This window comes from Pogona vitticeps, chromosome 2 (assembly GCF_051106095.1).
Source record: "Pogona vitticeps strain Pit_001003342236 chromosome 2, PviZW2.1, whole genome shotgun sequence".
Classification (NCBI taxonomy): Eukaryota; Metazoa; Chordata; class Lepidosauria; order Squamata; family Agamidae; genus Pogona; species Pogona vitticeps.
In genome coordinates, this window is record NC_135784.1 from 20,013,101 (window position 1) to 20,029,851 (window position 16,751).

Genomic DNA, 16,751 nt, shown 5'->3' on the forward strand with positions numbered 1-16,751 from the left:
GCTGTCACTATTTAACTTTTACTTCTTACTTTAGCTTTTCTTCACATTGTCCATCTTGAACAATACTAATACCATTGACTTACCTTGTTTTAACTGTTTTATGATAGGTTTTATCGTAAGCCGCTCTGAGTAGACATTATCTAGAACGGTGGGATATAAATCTAATAAATAAATAAATAAAATAAAAATATTGGGAAGTGGTAGAATTCCTGGGATTTCCTCTCTCATTTTCTCCACCTGTTTGAGTAGTCATGGACAAGATGGAGTGGTGGACAGTCCCTCTGTAAAAAGGATCCCATTCAAACCACTGCACATCCGAAACGCCTGAACTGGATGCTGTGCTGATGCATGAAGTAAACCTGCAATTTCCTCAGAAAACTAGGCACTCTGAGGGCAGGGTGAAGCACACACCCTGTTTTAAACTGAAAGAACATCTCCCCAACGTAAGAAACTGTGACTTGGCTTCAAATATGATGCACATGAAACACACATCTTGCTTTCAAGGACCCCAAGGGAGAGCAGGAGGTGCCAATTCTAGCAGAACAGCCATCAACCAGATAGGCAGAGGCTGTGGGCTCACCCACTTCAGACTCTGAGTCCCGAACATTAATTTTTCTCACCTTCTGCTCTTCCTGCTTTATCTCTTCTGCCTGACTCAGACTCAGGAAACCTTCTGCCAGCGATACCGCCTGAGAAGTGGTCTCAGCTCCACATTCTCTTACCCAGTTCGACATCTCCAGGGGGAGGATGGCCAGGAACTGCTCCAGGATCACCAGGTCCAGGATCTCAGCCTTGGTGTGTTGCTCTGGCTTGAGCCACTGATAACAAAGATGGTGGAGCCAAATGCAAACCTCTCGAGGACCGTCAGCCTCCTCGTAGGAGAATTTCCTGAATTTCTGGCACTCTGTATCTGAGCTGAGCATCTCCTCACCTCGGACTTTCTGTGCTGTTCCTTCCCAGAAGGTCCCAAGACCTTCTGCCTTGAGAACATCAGGGTGTCTTCCTTCCCTGGGGCCAGATGTGTGCTGGGCTGCCATTTTATTTGGTAGCCAAAAATGCCTCCAACGGAGTCCTGGAACCCTTTTCTTTCTGCGGAGGAAAGACTGCCTTAAGAGACAAGACTATGGAAGCTCTGCAAAGCTAAGACCCTGCCGTGTTAACACACTTAAGGCAAAAAAGGCAAGACAGCAGCCGCCAATCAAACCTCAACTCCAAAAATAAAAGGCAGGAGAATCCCAAGGCTGAGCTGAGAGACAGGCATGTGGGGCTCTTCCTTCACTGGACAGCCACTGACCAAAGTGCTTCAGGCCCTCAGAGAGTCAGACGTGGAAGAATCTGCCATCCAGATGGATTTTTTCAAATTACTTAGAAGAAAAACAAAACAATTTCATAACACTATTCCTAAATGTTGTCAGGTACAGTTTCACAGGAGATGGAGCTTTTTATTCCTAACTACTGACGGAGAACTCCCAGAAGTACAACTTGGATTTCGAAGGGGCAGAGGAACTAGAGACCAAATTGCTAACATGCGCTGGATTATGGAGAAGCCAGAGAGTTCCAGAAAAACATCTACTACTGTTTCATTGACTATGCAAAAGCCTTTGACTGTGTGGACCACAACAAACTATGGCAAGTCCTTAAAGAAATGGGAGTGCCTGACTACCTTATTTATCTCCCTAGAAACCTATATGTGGGGCAGGAAGCAACAGTTAGAACTGGATATGGAAATAATGATTAGTTCAAAATTGGGAAAAGAGTACGACAAGGCTGTATATTGTCCCCCTGTTTATTTAACTTATATGCAGAACACATCATGCAAAAGGCCGGACTGGAGGAATCCCAATCCGGAATTAAGATTGTCGGAAAAATTGTCAACGACTTCCAATATGCAGATGATACCACTCAGATGGCAGACAGTGAGGAGGAATTAAGGAACCTTGTAATGAGGGTGAAAAAGGAGAGTGCAAAAAACGGTCTGAAACTCAACATCAAAAAGACTAAGATCATGGCCACTGGTCCCATCACCTCCTGGGAAATAGAAGGGGAGGATACGGAGGGAGTGACAGATTTTATTTTCCTGGGCTCCATGATCACTGCAGATGGAGACAGCAGCCACGAAATTAAAAGACGCCTGCTTTTTGGGAGGAAAGCGATGACAAACCTCGACAACATCTTAAAAAGCAGAGACATCACCTTGCCAACAAAAGTCTGCACAGTCAAAGCTATGTTTTTTTCCTGTAGTGATGTACAGAAGTGAGAAGTAGACCATAAAGAAAGCTGACCACCGAAGAATGGATGCTTTTGAATTGTGGTGCTGAAGAGTCCCCTGGACTGCAAGGAGAACAAACCTATCAATTCTAAAGGAAATCAACCCCGAATGCTCACTGGAAGGACAGATCCTGAAACTGAGGCTCCAATACTTTGGCCATCTCATGAGAAATCTCCATGGAAAAGACCCTGATGTTGGGAAAGTGTGAGGGCAAGAAGAGAAGGGGATAACAGAGGATAAGACCAACGTGAATTTGATCCAACTTGGAGAGGCAGTGGAAGACAGGAGGGCTTGGCGTGCTCTGGTCCATGGGGTCACGAAGAGTCGGACACGACTAAACAACAACAGCTGTAGCTTAAAGGTTCATCACATGACAGAACATTGACTCTAGAGGTTTTGTAATATTTCTCATAATTATTTAAAAAATAATTTACAAAACCAGGGCCTCTTCCTGGTTTTTTAAATCTCTCTCCATCCACCTAACTGGATGAATCCATAGAGACACCAGGAGCCTCACCAATGCGATCCCACACTCCTTTACCTTATTTTTTCAGCGATCCAAAGCATCACTAGCTTTGCTTTTACATCTCCTTCCTTTGTTAACCTTTTCTAAGCCTCCATGTTGGAAGCCTGTAAGGCATATCTTGAGGAAAGAAGGTACAAATATGGATCCATGAAATCAAAAGTAGTTTCTCATGCTTTCATAGGAGTATTTTCCCATGAAATCTTCCTCAAACCACCCACAAACCACAGATTTACCTTGTTCCCAACAAAGAAATCTTAGATCTTTTGGGACATGAAAAACCATGGAGGAGGACAGAGAGAGGGCTCCAAACTGGAGGAGCCAGACAGGATCTGGGGCACTTGGGGTGGTTTTGTTTGTAGGGGGGGGATTCCTTTCCTGAGGGGGATGGGGTCGCTGTTGCAAAAAGACATGGAAAAGAGCCCAAGTCATTCTGTTTCCTGAAGCACGAGGCAAAATCCTGCTCCCTTTCTGCCTCTTGCACGCGTACTCCACACAGAAGAAGAAATGAAATAAGGGCCCCAGTTTGAACCCTGGAGTTGGGACAATGTCCATTAATGGCTCTGAGGGAGGCCAGCAGTCCAGCTCTGAAGGTCCGAGAGGAGAAAACGCCAAAGGGGGCTCATGGGGGAAGGTTGGGGGACCCTCAGGGCTGCCCCTCTTCTTTCTGCCGCCTGAGGCCGCCTCCTCACTCTTTCTAAAGCTTCCTCCTTATCCTTTCTCACAGGAAAGGGCCAGAAACTCCCATCAAGAGGAACACAGCCCGTCCCTCCACCGCCTCTATCACGGAAATTCATCAAATTCAGCTGCAAACATTTCCAAGGATCTCCAAGGACTCAGAGGGGAGTGGATGAGATGGGGAGCCACCGTTTCCCTCTCTCTCCCTTCTTTTACTCACCAGGGGATCCCTTTCATCTTCCGGACTTTCCTGCCCAGAAATGACACACTTCTTTCTTCCCTCCCTTCCTTTCTTACTCTTCTCTTTCCCGGGGTTTCTTTTCCCAGCAAAATCCAGATCAGAAAAGACTCACCCGCCCGCCTTTTGTCTCTCTTCAGGAAAGAGGCTGAGGCTCCTGTTTCCAAAGCCTCCTTTTTAAAGTTGCCTCCCTGTCACTCCGGGCTGGAAGTCGGGAGAACAAATGCGTGGACGTGTTGGGTTTTTTAATAGCTGTGTATCACGTGACTGAAGCCAAGCCAGGCTCCTGGCAGGAGAAACACAGACTCGACCAATCTCCTCTCGGAGCGCATGGATGGGAGAGTCTTGGTCTCTCTCTCTCTCTCTCTCTCTTTGGGTCACAGGCTCAGTCCGGAAAATGGCATTTATTTAAAGCATGATCTGTCAGCGAGCGTAATGATCCGGAAAAATCTCTACAATGTGATCCTTTGTTTCTTTCTCTTTCCGTTCCTGTTTCTTGTATCAAAAGAATCCCACTCTCTGAGATTGCTGGACACTCTTGGTTGGGAGATCTCCTGTTTGGCTGTTTGCCCCCTTGCTGAAATGGCCTCTGCTCTGCCCCCCCCCCAAACCTTGGGGCCAGGACTGAAGCGGGGACCTACAAGATGGGCAGTGGGGTTAAGAGGTGGGGTGGCCCCTCCCGGTGGCTTTAGTGACCCATCATCCCCCTCCATAGGATTTCTGCCTGTTTGTTAAAAGAGTGGCAGAACGTGGGGATGTGGGTCAGGGGAGGGTCTGTGGGGGGGGGGACGGCTCCAGTCCTTTCCCAGGTCAGGAGATGGGTGTGGAAGGAGGGATTGGGGCCTTTCGCTTGACGGGCAGGAGAGGATCAGGCCCTCACAGACTTGACAGGATCTCCTGCTTCCTGTTGCCAAGATTATTTTATGGTTTCTTTGAATCACTGCATTCCTCTCAGTTTCTCATCACCTTCCCCTTCCCACCAAGAAGCACTCGGTTTTACACCCTTATTTTCATTATAAGATTCCCACTTTTAGTTCCAAATACACACCTTGTGGTGATACAGTTTATGAGGTGAACTAAAACTGACACAAAAAGAGAGAGCGAGGGAGCCAGCTTTCAGGATGGCTATGCCTTCACCAAGCAGGAACATACAAATTTAAACCAAGGAATGTTTTGTTTTGTTTTAAAAGCAGCAAGAATCAATATGTAAATCCACATTTGCTAATGAAACAAAAACAGATGAGTGGAGACCTCCTTTTATATAGAATTACCCAGAGACAGAAAGGAGGCAGTCTTTACCTTATTGGGCTTCAGATCAGCACCAACTCTGGCAAGGATGTAATTGTCGGCTCCCTCAAGGACTGTTCATTAAACAACCACTTTTGCCACGATAATTGACGTTGGAGCCTTTTCCACTTTTGGACTCCCAAATTCCTTTCCAAGTATGCCTACACTTCTAACAGGAGCTGCACTTCATATATGGGGTGAAATGGACCACAGTCCTGTCAGACCTTCTGTGAAAATTTCCCCTGACATATTTGTTCTTTGGCTATCAACACTGACCCAGAAAGTGAACAACATGCCCAGTTTTATCCTCTGCAAAAGAAAAAATATGACAATATAGAGGCTTTTGACTCATTAATTCCTACACCCAAACCACTCTGGACAGTAAAATAATGCATTAAAACAAAATTGTCCCTATTGTATTGTGCCTCAAAAACTGGGCAACAATTTAGTGGCCGAAAATAACAGCTAATTCTACTGGCATTTCCACAAGGAATGTTTACCTTGTGGCAAAAATTTCACAAAGAGTGGGAGGAGGCAGAACAGAGACGTGCCTCAGCACCTTGTCAATTAGCTGCAATTAACCACAGATAATTATGCACACCTTAGAAGAGACATCTGATAGTTGGCTCTTAGGGGTGTAATTTGAAAGAATATAAGCATCATCCAGAGAGTCTTTTTCTTAAAGAAAAACTAATGGGAATCTTAATATTCAGCCAGAAAGTGATATCATCCATGTTGCATCCCCAAGACAAAAGAAAACTAGCTAGTCCCTTTTTTAAAAGGGGGAAATGAATTCCAAGCTAATAGTAATATAATTTCTGCTGTTTCAATAGCACCGTCTTTCCCAGTAAATAAGGGTCTTATATTAATTTTTGCTCCAAAAATGTATTAGGGCTTATTTTCCTGGGATGTTTTCTTTTTTTCATGTACAAAAATCTACATCTATTTAAATACAGTCATGTAATCTTCTCGTTGCTGCATAATTGTGGAGGGGGATATTTTACTTAACTTAGGCTGATTTTTGGGGAGGGCTTATATTACGAGCATTCTGAAAAACCATACTAGGGGTTCTTTTCAGCTTGGCCTTAATTTTCAGGGAAACAGGGTATTTGATCCCCTTAAAGATTACCCAGGTTTCAATAAATATAAAATACATTCATTGAAAACAAACAGATCCACCAGGAAGTGTCCATCGATGAATTGTTCAGCTCATATGCTTTTACATGGAAGACTTCAATAAAGGCTTTAAGTCTCAGAAATTCGGCAGTTCAATTTATCTCAGGTGATCTTTTTTAATCCGTCAACAGCATTTTCCTAACCTGCACTACAAGTCATTTCATCCCTGGCACATGAGAAGGGTTTTGCCTTTTGACATTCCGTTAAGATTAAAAGAAATATAGAGGAGACTGTGTTTTTAGAGCTATAACAGTGGTTCTTAAACTTTTTGAAAGAATTGCCCTCTTCAGCCATTGAGGAAGTCATCATTGCTCTCCCCCCCCAAACATAACCTCTCAATCACAAGACGGAAATAATTCTTCAATTTATGCAAATACGCTTTTTATTTTCTTTAAAATTGTCATCAGGACATATTGATGTAAATAATTTTTCCAGTCTTTTCCCCATATCTCAACTGTATAAAAAATTCTGATGCCACCCATCACTTTACTCCCAAACTTTGTGATACATGTATTTCATTATTATATTATTTATTCAAGACACTTAAATCCAATGACCACTGAAGACAAAATTCAATGGAACGTGAAATCCAATGTAAGCAAATACAATAGGAGCTGAAACAATTATTAACGAAGAAGATATATGTACACAAAACGCAAAAAAAAAAATCAATGGCTGCCTTGTGCTTGGTGAGCTGATGCCAATTTCTTGATGCCTGGAACCATTTTTGTTAATCTCATTCTTAAATCACTACGCTCAGTGATCTTCAACATGTTCCATAGAAAGGATCTGTTGGACGGCGCTGAAGCCCCTCTCCACTAAGTGGAAGGAAAGGCTAAAATAAACAACTTAACTTCCTCCCACAATATTGGGTAAATGTTCCTCATTTTCACCCAAAAAACTTCGTAGCCATAACTCTGAAAATGTGATTGGACTTCACAGTCATATTTCAGATCTGTCAGTGGCTCTTGCAGTTTGGGATGAAGTTTTTGCAAAGTCTGTTGTGAAAGGATTTAGCACCCAAGTGGGCACTTTCAGATTTATCAGACCATTGAATCTGTTTTCCATATCTTCTTTTAGTTACTTCAAGTGGCAACAAAAAACGTCCAAAACTTCTGCTTGGAGTTGATGTTCATTACCAAGGCTTGGGAACTGATACAGCTCCTGGCGACTCATATTGCTTGCAAGGAGGTCCAATTTGGAAATAAATGAGCAGATTACTCCTTTGGCCTTAATAAAATTGATTTTATCTCCTTGCAGCTTTATGTTCACTTCATTCAGCTTGTCAAAAACGTCAGCGAGATAGGCTACATCCAGACGTCGCAGTTTAAGAGAACTGCTTAGACCTGGATCAATGGATTCAAGAAATTCAACAACTGTGTCAAAAAGTTCATAGAATCGCCGCAGGCAATTCCCTTTTGAAAGCCACCTTACTTCGGTGTGCAAAAGGAGATGTTCAAAGTCCTCGTCATTTTCTTCACAAAGCTTGTGAAAAAGTCGGTTGTTCAAGGCTTTCGACTTTTTATTCGCAGCATTAATGACGTTGTGTAAGGAGTTGTGCAAACGGCCACTCAAATTTTTTGAGACAAGGTGCTGTCTATGAACGATGCAATGGACAGTCATAACTCCAGGTACAACCAATTTTAGATGAGCTTGAAATCCACACTATCGTCCAAGCATGGATGCAGCTCCGTCAGTTGCACATCCCACGACGTTTGTCAAAGGGATGTTTTTCTCATTAAAAAACTCTTCAACCTTTTAAAATATCGAACCTTTTGTGTCGGTGGCTAAATTTCGAACAAATAACAGTTCTTCCCCAATCTCTTCATTTCTGTTGATGAAACAGACATAAACCAATAACAAGGCTTCATTTTCACGAACTGTTGACTCATCAATCTGCATCACAAATTCTGTACTTTTCAAGGTGTCAATAATCCTTTCTTCCACACCAGCAGCCATTTCATCAATTCTTTTTGATACAATGTCATTGCTCAAAGGAATCAATTGCATGACAGTGTTTCGACCCAACATGGTGGCGAAAATCTTTTTTGCTGCTGGTAAAATCAGCATTTCTCCAATAGTGTGAGATTTGCCACATTTTGCTGTCAACAAAGATACTTCATAGGAACAAATGAGCCCCTTGTCAGCGTTGAGCGATGATTTTCCAAATAGTTGTTGTGGGTTTTTCGGGCTCTTTGGCTGTGTTCTGAAGGTTGTTCTTCCTAACGTTTCAGCAGTCTCTGTCCTTCTCTTCAGAGGACAGCACTTTTTCCAAATAACTTCTCAACAGTGCTGTGAACCTCAAACTTGGCCTTTAAGGATTGGAAAAACAATACCTGTTTGTCAGCTTTATCTGAATGAATTTTTACCAAATGGTCTTTCAGTTGGGAAGGCTTCATCGCTTTGAAAATGTTGGAAGGAGATGGAATGAATCCCAATTTTAGGTATTCCGTTGAATATTGGCGACATTTCCTCTTCTCGGCCATGTTGAGAGGTCTTCGAATGAAAGAGGCAGTGGCAACTGCTACTCTGGATCTGCCTGCCTAAGTCACTTTTTACAACACGAAGTCAGACAAAATAACTGCAATGTAATGAAAAATATAAGCGTCTTTTGGAGTGTCAGGAGATGCCTTGAACCACAGCCTAGAACTGATATATCACAGCCCACTACTTTCTGGAAAGAAAAATAAGTTTCTATGTTTTGGACCCACTTCTTGGAAAAGCTACTTCTCTAAACTGCAATTCCCAACTCCCTCTCGCACACTTAGCATAATCAGTAGCCACACTGGTTGGGAGACAGTGGGAACTGTATGCCAGAAAATGGCTCTTCCAAGCTCTAATTTATCGAACAAGCCATCCTCATGCTAGAGCAAATCAACCCTTGATAATAACATTGTTTCTGCCCACAATTAACAATCCTTATTTGATGCCACAGACAAGCTCTGTGTATATAACCGGCTGCCCATGTGGAGGGCATTCAAAACATTTGCTGGGCTTCATTCAACTCTGCATAAGAGAGTCAGGAGAAACCAGGAACAGATGTTTTATCCCTTGAACAGCTGGACAGCAGGCAGAATTTCAGCAGGTACAGCTTGTTACAGCACTATGCTACCTGAGTTTCTGAAAATACATCTGGGAGGATTTTGCTATTTCCCCCATCTACCACTTGGGAAGAGCCTTTTGGGACCAAACTTTGAGAATTCCTCAAGCAGACAACCCTATGCGATCTGCCAGATGCTGGGGATGGGAGCCCCCCAAAAAGTACATTTTCTGATTAGACACTACACAAGATAGGTCCAAGATAGAAGTTGTCAATGGCCCACTGCATGTCTGAGTACTTCTGATAGAATCTAAACCTTGCTGGGCTGAATTAATACATAAAGAGAAGAGGAGAGCAGAAAACATTAAGACAAATAAGAGGTACACATAACATTATCACTATATGCCTCTCAAAAGAAAAAAAGGATAATGTAAACCTATACTTTAGAAATAAAGCAGCAGAGATATTAAAAAGTATTCCTACTGTTAAAGAAAACACGCCTTTCTCTAGTGCTCTGAGAGGAACCCCTGCTTGTAGGTTTGATAACTCATAAGAATGAGGATTTTCTCTCTCCCAGACCTAAAGAAAGACTGTCTTTCTCCAGCACTATGAGGGATTCTCCCTGTTTCCATGCTGCGGAGGCAGGAGTCACGACTCTGTTTACATGGGCGCTATTTTTATTTTTACCGAAGAAGCCAGACCCTCTGACACTGGGCAGGGAAGTGCATAGATCAAGCATGGGGCTGCTCTCTCAAATTTCAGGAGGGAAGGGTCATCAGTTGTCTGGGCGTTGAGGGAGCTGGCTTCATCGGTGTCCGAGGCAGAGCACGACGGTTCCAAGTGAGGCCGCCTCGGAAATGGTGGCTCGGTAGCGAGGCTGCGTTCAGGTCAGCCACGCGGAAGACCAGAGGAAAGGGGCGGATCACCCAAGTCGATGGCCACCAATCGGAGCTTGTAGGCTGCGCACGGCACTCCCAGTCCAGCAGCCCCTCGATGCACAGGAGACTCTGCCGCCGCCCAAGGGTCGCAATGAAAAGGCGCCCTCACCACTTTGGAGGCTCAGCGCCACACTGCCAGCCTTTCCCTTTGTCCCTTCCTCGTCCAGGTCCAAGACAGACACACGGGCCACGTAGTCTTGCCACCAATACCCAAGTGACATAAATATTATGATTCTAAACAACAACAAAAGTATGTCACACAACTCTTAAAGGCACAAGAGCCCTTTCCCACCCACCACCAGCCATAAGAGCAAGAGAAAAGCTTTGCAGCCCAGCAGCACACTGGAAGCATCTGCCTTCTGGAGCGGGGTCTGATGGGGATGCCTGCAAGTCCCCCGTCTCTCCAAGCCGCCACTCGGATTGCTCTCCTGACTTTCATTTAAAAGGTGGGGGGGAGGGGGGGAGAGAGAGTGTGTGTGTGTTTTTATGTCAAGCCAGTGCACGCAGCTCACTCCACCCCCCTCTACTGGCCCCCTTCTGTTCCTTCGCCCCCGCACCACCCCTTTTTGTTCTACCGCCCCCCCTGAAAAAGGAAATCTCCCCCTGGGGGGTGTTATCGCTCACGTTAACAACCATTGAGCTATAAGATGTCAGTAGACCTCAAAATATTTCCATTAAAAAAGAGTGGAAGATATGAGAAAGAACAATAACCATTGGGGGGGAAACTACAGACTTAGTGGAAAATAAATACAGTGGTGCCTTGCTTAGCGATTGCTTCTTTTAACGAAGAATTCACTTAACGATGTGTTTCTTGGAGGAATTTTCCGCATCGTTTAACAATGTTCTCTATGGAGGATTTTCACTTACCGATGTCCGTTTTCGCTCATTTTTAAGTGTCTTAAAATGTTTGAAACCTGTTTTAAATGCTTGGAATCGGTAGCGCACCTTGTGAAACCTATGCAAACCTAATTTGGCTTTGTTCTGAGTCTTCGTTAATTTTTGGTGATTTTTTGTTTTCCCCATTTAAATCCATTGAACGGACAGTTCAATGGATTTAAATGGGGAAAACAAAAAATCACCAAAAATTAACGAAGACTCAGAACAAAGCCAAATTAGGTTTGCACATGTTTCACAAGGTGCACTACCAATTCCAAGCATTTAAAACAGGTTTCAAACATTTTAAGACACTTAAAAATGAGTGAAAATGGACATCGGAAAGCCAGTTGAAATGCATTGAGTCGGCTTCAATGCATTTCAATGGCTTTCCGATGGGGGAAACATTGTTTCACTTAGTGATGTTTCCTATGGGGATTTTCGCTTAACCGGTTTTCAATGCATCCCTATGGGAAATGGTGTTTCGCTTAACGATGTTTTCCCATAGCAATGTGTTTTTTTTTTAACCAACTAACATTGTTAAGCGAGGCACCACTGTATGGTCACTTTATGCTCTAAACTAGCATTCCTCCCAATTCCTCATCCTCCCTCAGTAACAATCCCATATGAAGCTTTGGGCACCAAAGATAGTAGTTATAACTCTGGTACCTTACCACAAAACACCATAGTCCCCTCCCTCCATACCCTTCATGTCACATCATGCACTTCTCTATTTTCCCTTGACTGGACTGCCTGAAAGTCCCTAAAAGGTGAATTCTGAGCAAAACAATTCTCATAATTCAGGCATTTCTACAATTTCTGTCTTATGGCTCAAGAAGTAGGAATCTTGAGCAAACGATTTCCCACACTCCTAGCATTTCTATGGTTTCTCTCTTTTGTGGACTCTCTTATGTTTCACAAGACTTGAGTTTCTAGCAAAAAGATACCCACACTCCTGGCACTTGTATGGTCTTTCTCCTGTATGCACTCTCTTATGGATCAAAAGGTGTGCAGTCTGAGCAAAACATGTTCCACACTCCTGGCATTTAAATGGTTTCTCTCCTGTGTGGACTCTCTTATGACACAAAAGGGTTGAATTCTGAGTAAAACATTTTCCACATTCCTGGCATTTGTAAGGTTTCTCTCCTGTGTGGACTCTCTTATGTCTAACAAGGTATCGATTTGTAGCAAAACATTTCCCACACTCTTGGCATGTGTAAGGTTTCTCTCCTGTGTGAAGTCTCTTATGCTTCACAAGATTGGACTTCTGAGTAAAATGTTTCCCACACTCCTGGCATATGGAAGGTTTCTCTTCTGTGTGGAGTCTCTCATGCTTCGCAAGGCTGGAATACTGAGTAAAATGTTTCCCACACTCCTGGCATATGTAAGGTTTCTCTTCTGTGTGGAGTCTCTCATGCTTCACAAGGCTGGAATACTGAGTAAAATGTTTTCCACACTCCTGGCATTTGTATGGATGTTCTCTTGCATGGACTCTCTTCTGACTCACAAGGTATTGATTTGTAGCAAAATATATCCCACACTCCTGGTATATATAAGATTTCTCTCCTGTGTGGTGTCTCTTATGCTTCACAAGACTTGATTTCCCAGCAAAACATTTCCCACATTCCTGACATTTGTACGGTTTCTCTCCTGTATGCACTGTCTTATGCTTCACAAAACTTGATTTCCAAGTAAAACATTTTCCACACTCCGGGCATTTGTATGGTTTCTCTCCTGTGTGGAATCTCTTATGCTTCAAAAGGGCTGAATTTTCAGCAAAACGTTTCCCACACTCCTGGCATGTGTAAGGTTTCTCTCCTGTGTGGAGTCTCTTATGCTTCACAAGGCTAGAATTCTGAGTAAAATGTTTCCCACACTCCTGGCATTTGTATGGATGTTCTCCTGTGTGGGCTCTCTTATGGTTCACAAGCTGTGTACTGTAAACAAAACATTTATCGCACTCCTGGCATTTGTATGGTTTCTCTCCTGTGTGGACTCTCTTATGACTCACAAGGTATGCATTCGTAGCAAAACATTTCCCACACTCCTGGCATCTATATGGTTTTTCTCCTGTGTGGAGCCTCTTATGCTTCAAAAGGTTTGAATTTTTAGCAAAAGATTTCTCACACTCCTGGCATTTGTATGGTTTGTTTCTTTCACAATTCACAAACTGTTGCATCCAATTTAAACATTTCCCACATATTTCACTCACAAAGCCCTTCTTTCCAGTGTGGATCCCTTTGCGAACCATCAGCGCTGGGTTCATGGCAAAATATTTTCCACACACAATGCATTTGAAAGGATTCTCTGGAATACAGCTTTCTATTTCTGCATGTATTCTCTGGCATCTGGTAACTTCTAACTGGTGCGTAAAACTCTTTCCGGATTTGGGATATAAATTTTCCTTCCTCCAGTTATCTCCGAGGAAGAAGGACGAACACGGGAGAGACAAGACTGAAGACTCAGATAGATCTATGGGGGGGAGGAAGAGAAGGATTTGTTAAGAGTGGATTTGGATCCATGAAATGTCAAATAAAAATAAATTTGTTGGGGTTTTAAGGTACATAATATTTTGTCCTTTTCTCCTTTTTAATTTTGCAATCTCATCTGCTGGCCTATGTGAGGATTCATCTCTGCCCCCCCTTTTTTGTTCCCCTTCAACAGATACTTTAGACAATCCTTCTTGATTTAAACTATCAACCTTTCTTTACAAACCCTTCAACAAAGTGGTTCCACCTTCTCCTCCAACTGAGAACAGAAGGGATTAACAGAATAATATGCTGAAACTTTTAATTTCCCCAAGGGGGATTGGGATTATTTTTTCTCAGTTTAGAGTCTCGTAGAGGTCCCCTGGAAACTGCCAGGGCAACAGTGGCAGTGTGTTGTCTCCCCACAACTCTCTCTCTTTCTCTCATCCATGTGGTCTTTATTTATTTATTTATTTGATTTTTACCCCGCCCCGCTAGACAACGTCTACTCGGGGCGGGGTGGTCTTCTTTGGGGAAGGAGTTCTCCACCACCTCATGGATGAAAGCTCCAACTATGGTGTGGGTTTCTCCATTCAAACTATTTTCTCTTTTTTCTCTCAGTGTGGCCTTTTTCCGCTGTGATATTTTCCCTCCACTTTCAACTCTTATGGTCTCCCCAAGGAAAAGTTTTTTTTATTTGCGTGGTTAATAATTCCTTCTTTTATGTTTTGTGAAAAGTGGGGAGATATTTGGCATTAGGGATCATGAAATGGCTAGCATGCGTCTGAATTTTTGATGCAGGAAAACTATTATTACTGTTGTTGTTAGTCTCCTTATTGCCTTGGTAAAGAGAAATAAGCAGCACCTGGAGAAAGAGGGAGGCCCTTACCTAGAGAGGATATCATTTGCCAGTTCTCCTCCATGACTTCCTGGTGGAGGGCCTTCTGGTCGGGATCCAGCAGCGCCCACTCCTCCTGGGTGAAGGACACGGCCACCTCCTCAAAGGTCACTGGACCCTAAAAATGGAAAAGAAAGGAGGCCTTCCTCATAGGTTTCACCAAGATAACCTCCTAAATCCTAAACACTATTACAGAGAAGTGGCTGAATCTTCTACTGTAGGTTTTAAATTCCATCAACACTTTCTATAGGAATACAAGTTATCCAAAGATTACTAGTCACTTCGGGCATGTGCTCCCTTGAGGAAGAGAAGTCTCCGAATCCCAGTGGCTGGAGTTCAGCAGAGAGAGGGAAGGGGCTACTGGCGGACTAAATGCCTGCCTTTGAAGCTTTTCTGAGGCATCAAGGAAGTCTCGGTGAGACACAGGATGCTAGACTTCACCAGCCACTGCTCTGATCCAGCACGGCTACTCTTAGTCTTATCACTTCCATAAAAAAACAGAGCCTGAGAAATGTATTCCGGATGAGAAAATAGGGAGAGAAAAGTAATTCCTTCTGTCCTGACATTTGGTTTTGGAAAGCCTCAAAAAGTCTTGTCTCATTCTTCAAAAGAAAAGAGAAACAATTTTTTCCACATGGAGAAAGCCTGCCATATAATTATTTACAACCTGGATTATCTCGTTAAAAAAGCATGGCCAGTTTCAATGAGGAGAAATGTGGTTGAAAACTCCAGCATTCGAATCCATGTGGTGTCCCGTAACCGCCTGCTTTGTACCTGATCGGGTTCCAATGTATCATCATGAAGAGATGAAGGAATATTTGTTGTTGCCATCTTCACAAACCCTGGTTCCCATATCATAAATGGTGCTCCTTCAAGAAAGTTTGAGGAAATGGTATTCCAAGAGAGTACGAGATATACATTTTTTCCAAATCTTAACAATACTAAATACTTGCCACATAGCAAACTACAGTGGTGCCCTGCTAGATGCTTACCCCGCATGACAGCGAAATTGCTAAACGATGGTTCCAATGGGGGAAATCTGCTTTATGTTGATTAGGAGCCTGTTTTTTCCAGCACTGCAAAATGGCTTCCCTCCCTTCTCAAAATGGCTGTTTTCCGGCTCCGCAAAATGGATTCCCTCCCTTCTCAAAATGGCTTCCCTCCCTTCTCAAAATGGCTTCCCTCCCTTCTCAAAATGGCTGCTTACAGAAGCTTCACATTACAGCGATTCTTAACAGCTGATTGACAATTCTCTATGGGCAATCTTCGCTGGACGATGAGGTATTTCCCCCATTGGAACGCACTGACCGGTTTTCGATGCATTTCAATGGGTTTTTTTGCGCGATTTTGCTGGAACGAATCATCATAGTCAAGCGGTTCACCACTGTACTTAACTAGCTACAGCGCGAACTGCAGAATTAAATATATATTATGAAACATGCAGGAATTTCTCCTCGATATAGAACAATTTTTTTACATACTCCAGAGAGTTAAAAGGAGCCTGGAGACCACCCATGGAGAAACACATGGTACACCCAACACAGTATTCTCCATATTTTTCAAAGGAACAAAGAAATGAACAAAGTTTTCTCCTTCTTTGACTCCACATTATAGAAAATCTGGTGGGCTGCTCCGTGTTTCTCTCTGCTGCTTCTAAAGTCATAGCCTTTATGTGGTTAGTCCCCGATGGACTGATTGGGTGATGTGGAGTTATCCAATCTCCCCTCAGCCTGATCTCCCTCACAAAGTAATTCTACTAAGGATAAGGTGATGAGGAAGGAAGCTGTGAGCATCTCAGAAGAAATGTGGGATATCATGATAACCAACCCACAAACAAGTACCCATCGTTGAATCAAGTTCTCTCCCAAAATTTGTACTTTAGAGGTTTTCTCTTTCAAACGCCATAAAAATGAATCTTTTCATAACTGGCCTCCTTGAGAGAAACAGAAGAACTGCTAGCTATGTGAAAAGTCTAGGAAAACTAAAAACGAAAACACTGGGTTGACGCATAGAAGGAACTACAGACTAGTGTCCCTCTAGCCTAAAAATTACCGGGGGGGATATGCAGAGAAAAACACAAACACAAACTCTCCCAACATGAATCCTTACCTACTGAACTGTAATTTTCCTCGTAGCCTTGATGGTTCTCTTCTCGTTGGGGACTTTTTTCGGCATGGACAGGATATTTCTCTGCTTCATGGAAATCAGACTGGATTTCTATCGAGGGATTATTCCTCTGAGGATCCATTATGTGGAATAAGAAGACAGAAAAGACAGAGAAAAAGATCTCAGTGGATGAGGCTAGGACTTGGGAGATACGTCACACCCTGCCCAGACGTTTACAAGAAAAATATTGGGAAGTG

At 43.2% G+C, this 16,751-nt stretch overlaps 1 protein-coding gene across 4 annotated transcripts in view; it reads right to left on the reverse strand.

Moving 5' to 3' along the window:
* LOC110091179 (uncharacterized) overlaps positions 1–16,751 on the reverse strand; it is a 56,874-nt gene that overhangs the window by 37,227 nt on the left and 2,896 nt on the right. For all 4 annotated transcript variants that reach the window (XM_078388228.1, XM_078388226.1, XM_078388225.1 and 1 more), the window contains exons 3-4: positions 16,498–16,624; positions 15,163–15,257 (exon numbers count right to left, since the gene is read on the reverse strand). In XM_078388228.1, coding sequence (XP_078244354.1) covers positions 15,163–15,257; positions 16,498–16,624 — 222 coding nt within the window. The remainder of the gene's footprint in view (positions 1–15,162; positions 15,258–16,497; positions 16,625–16,751) is intronic.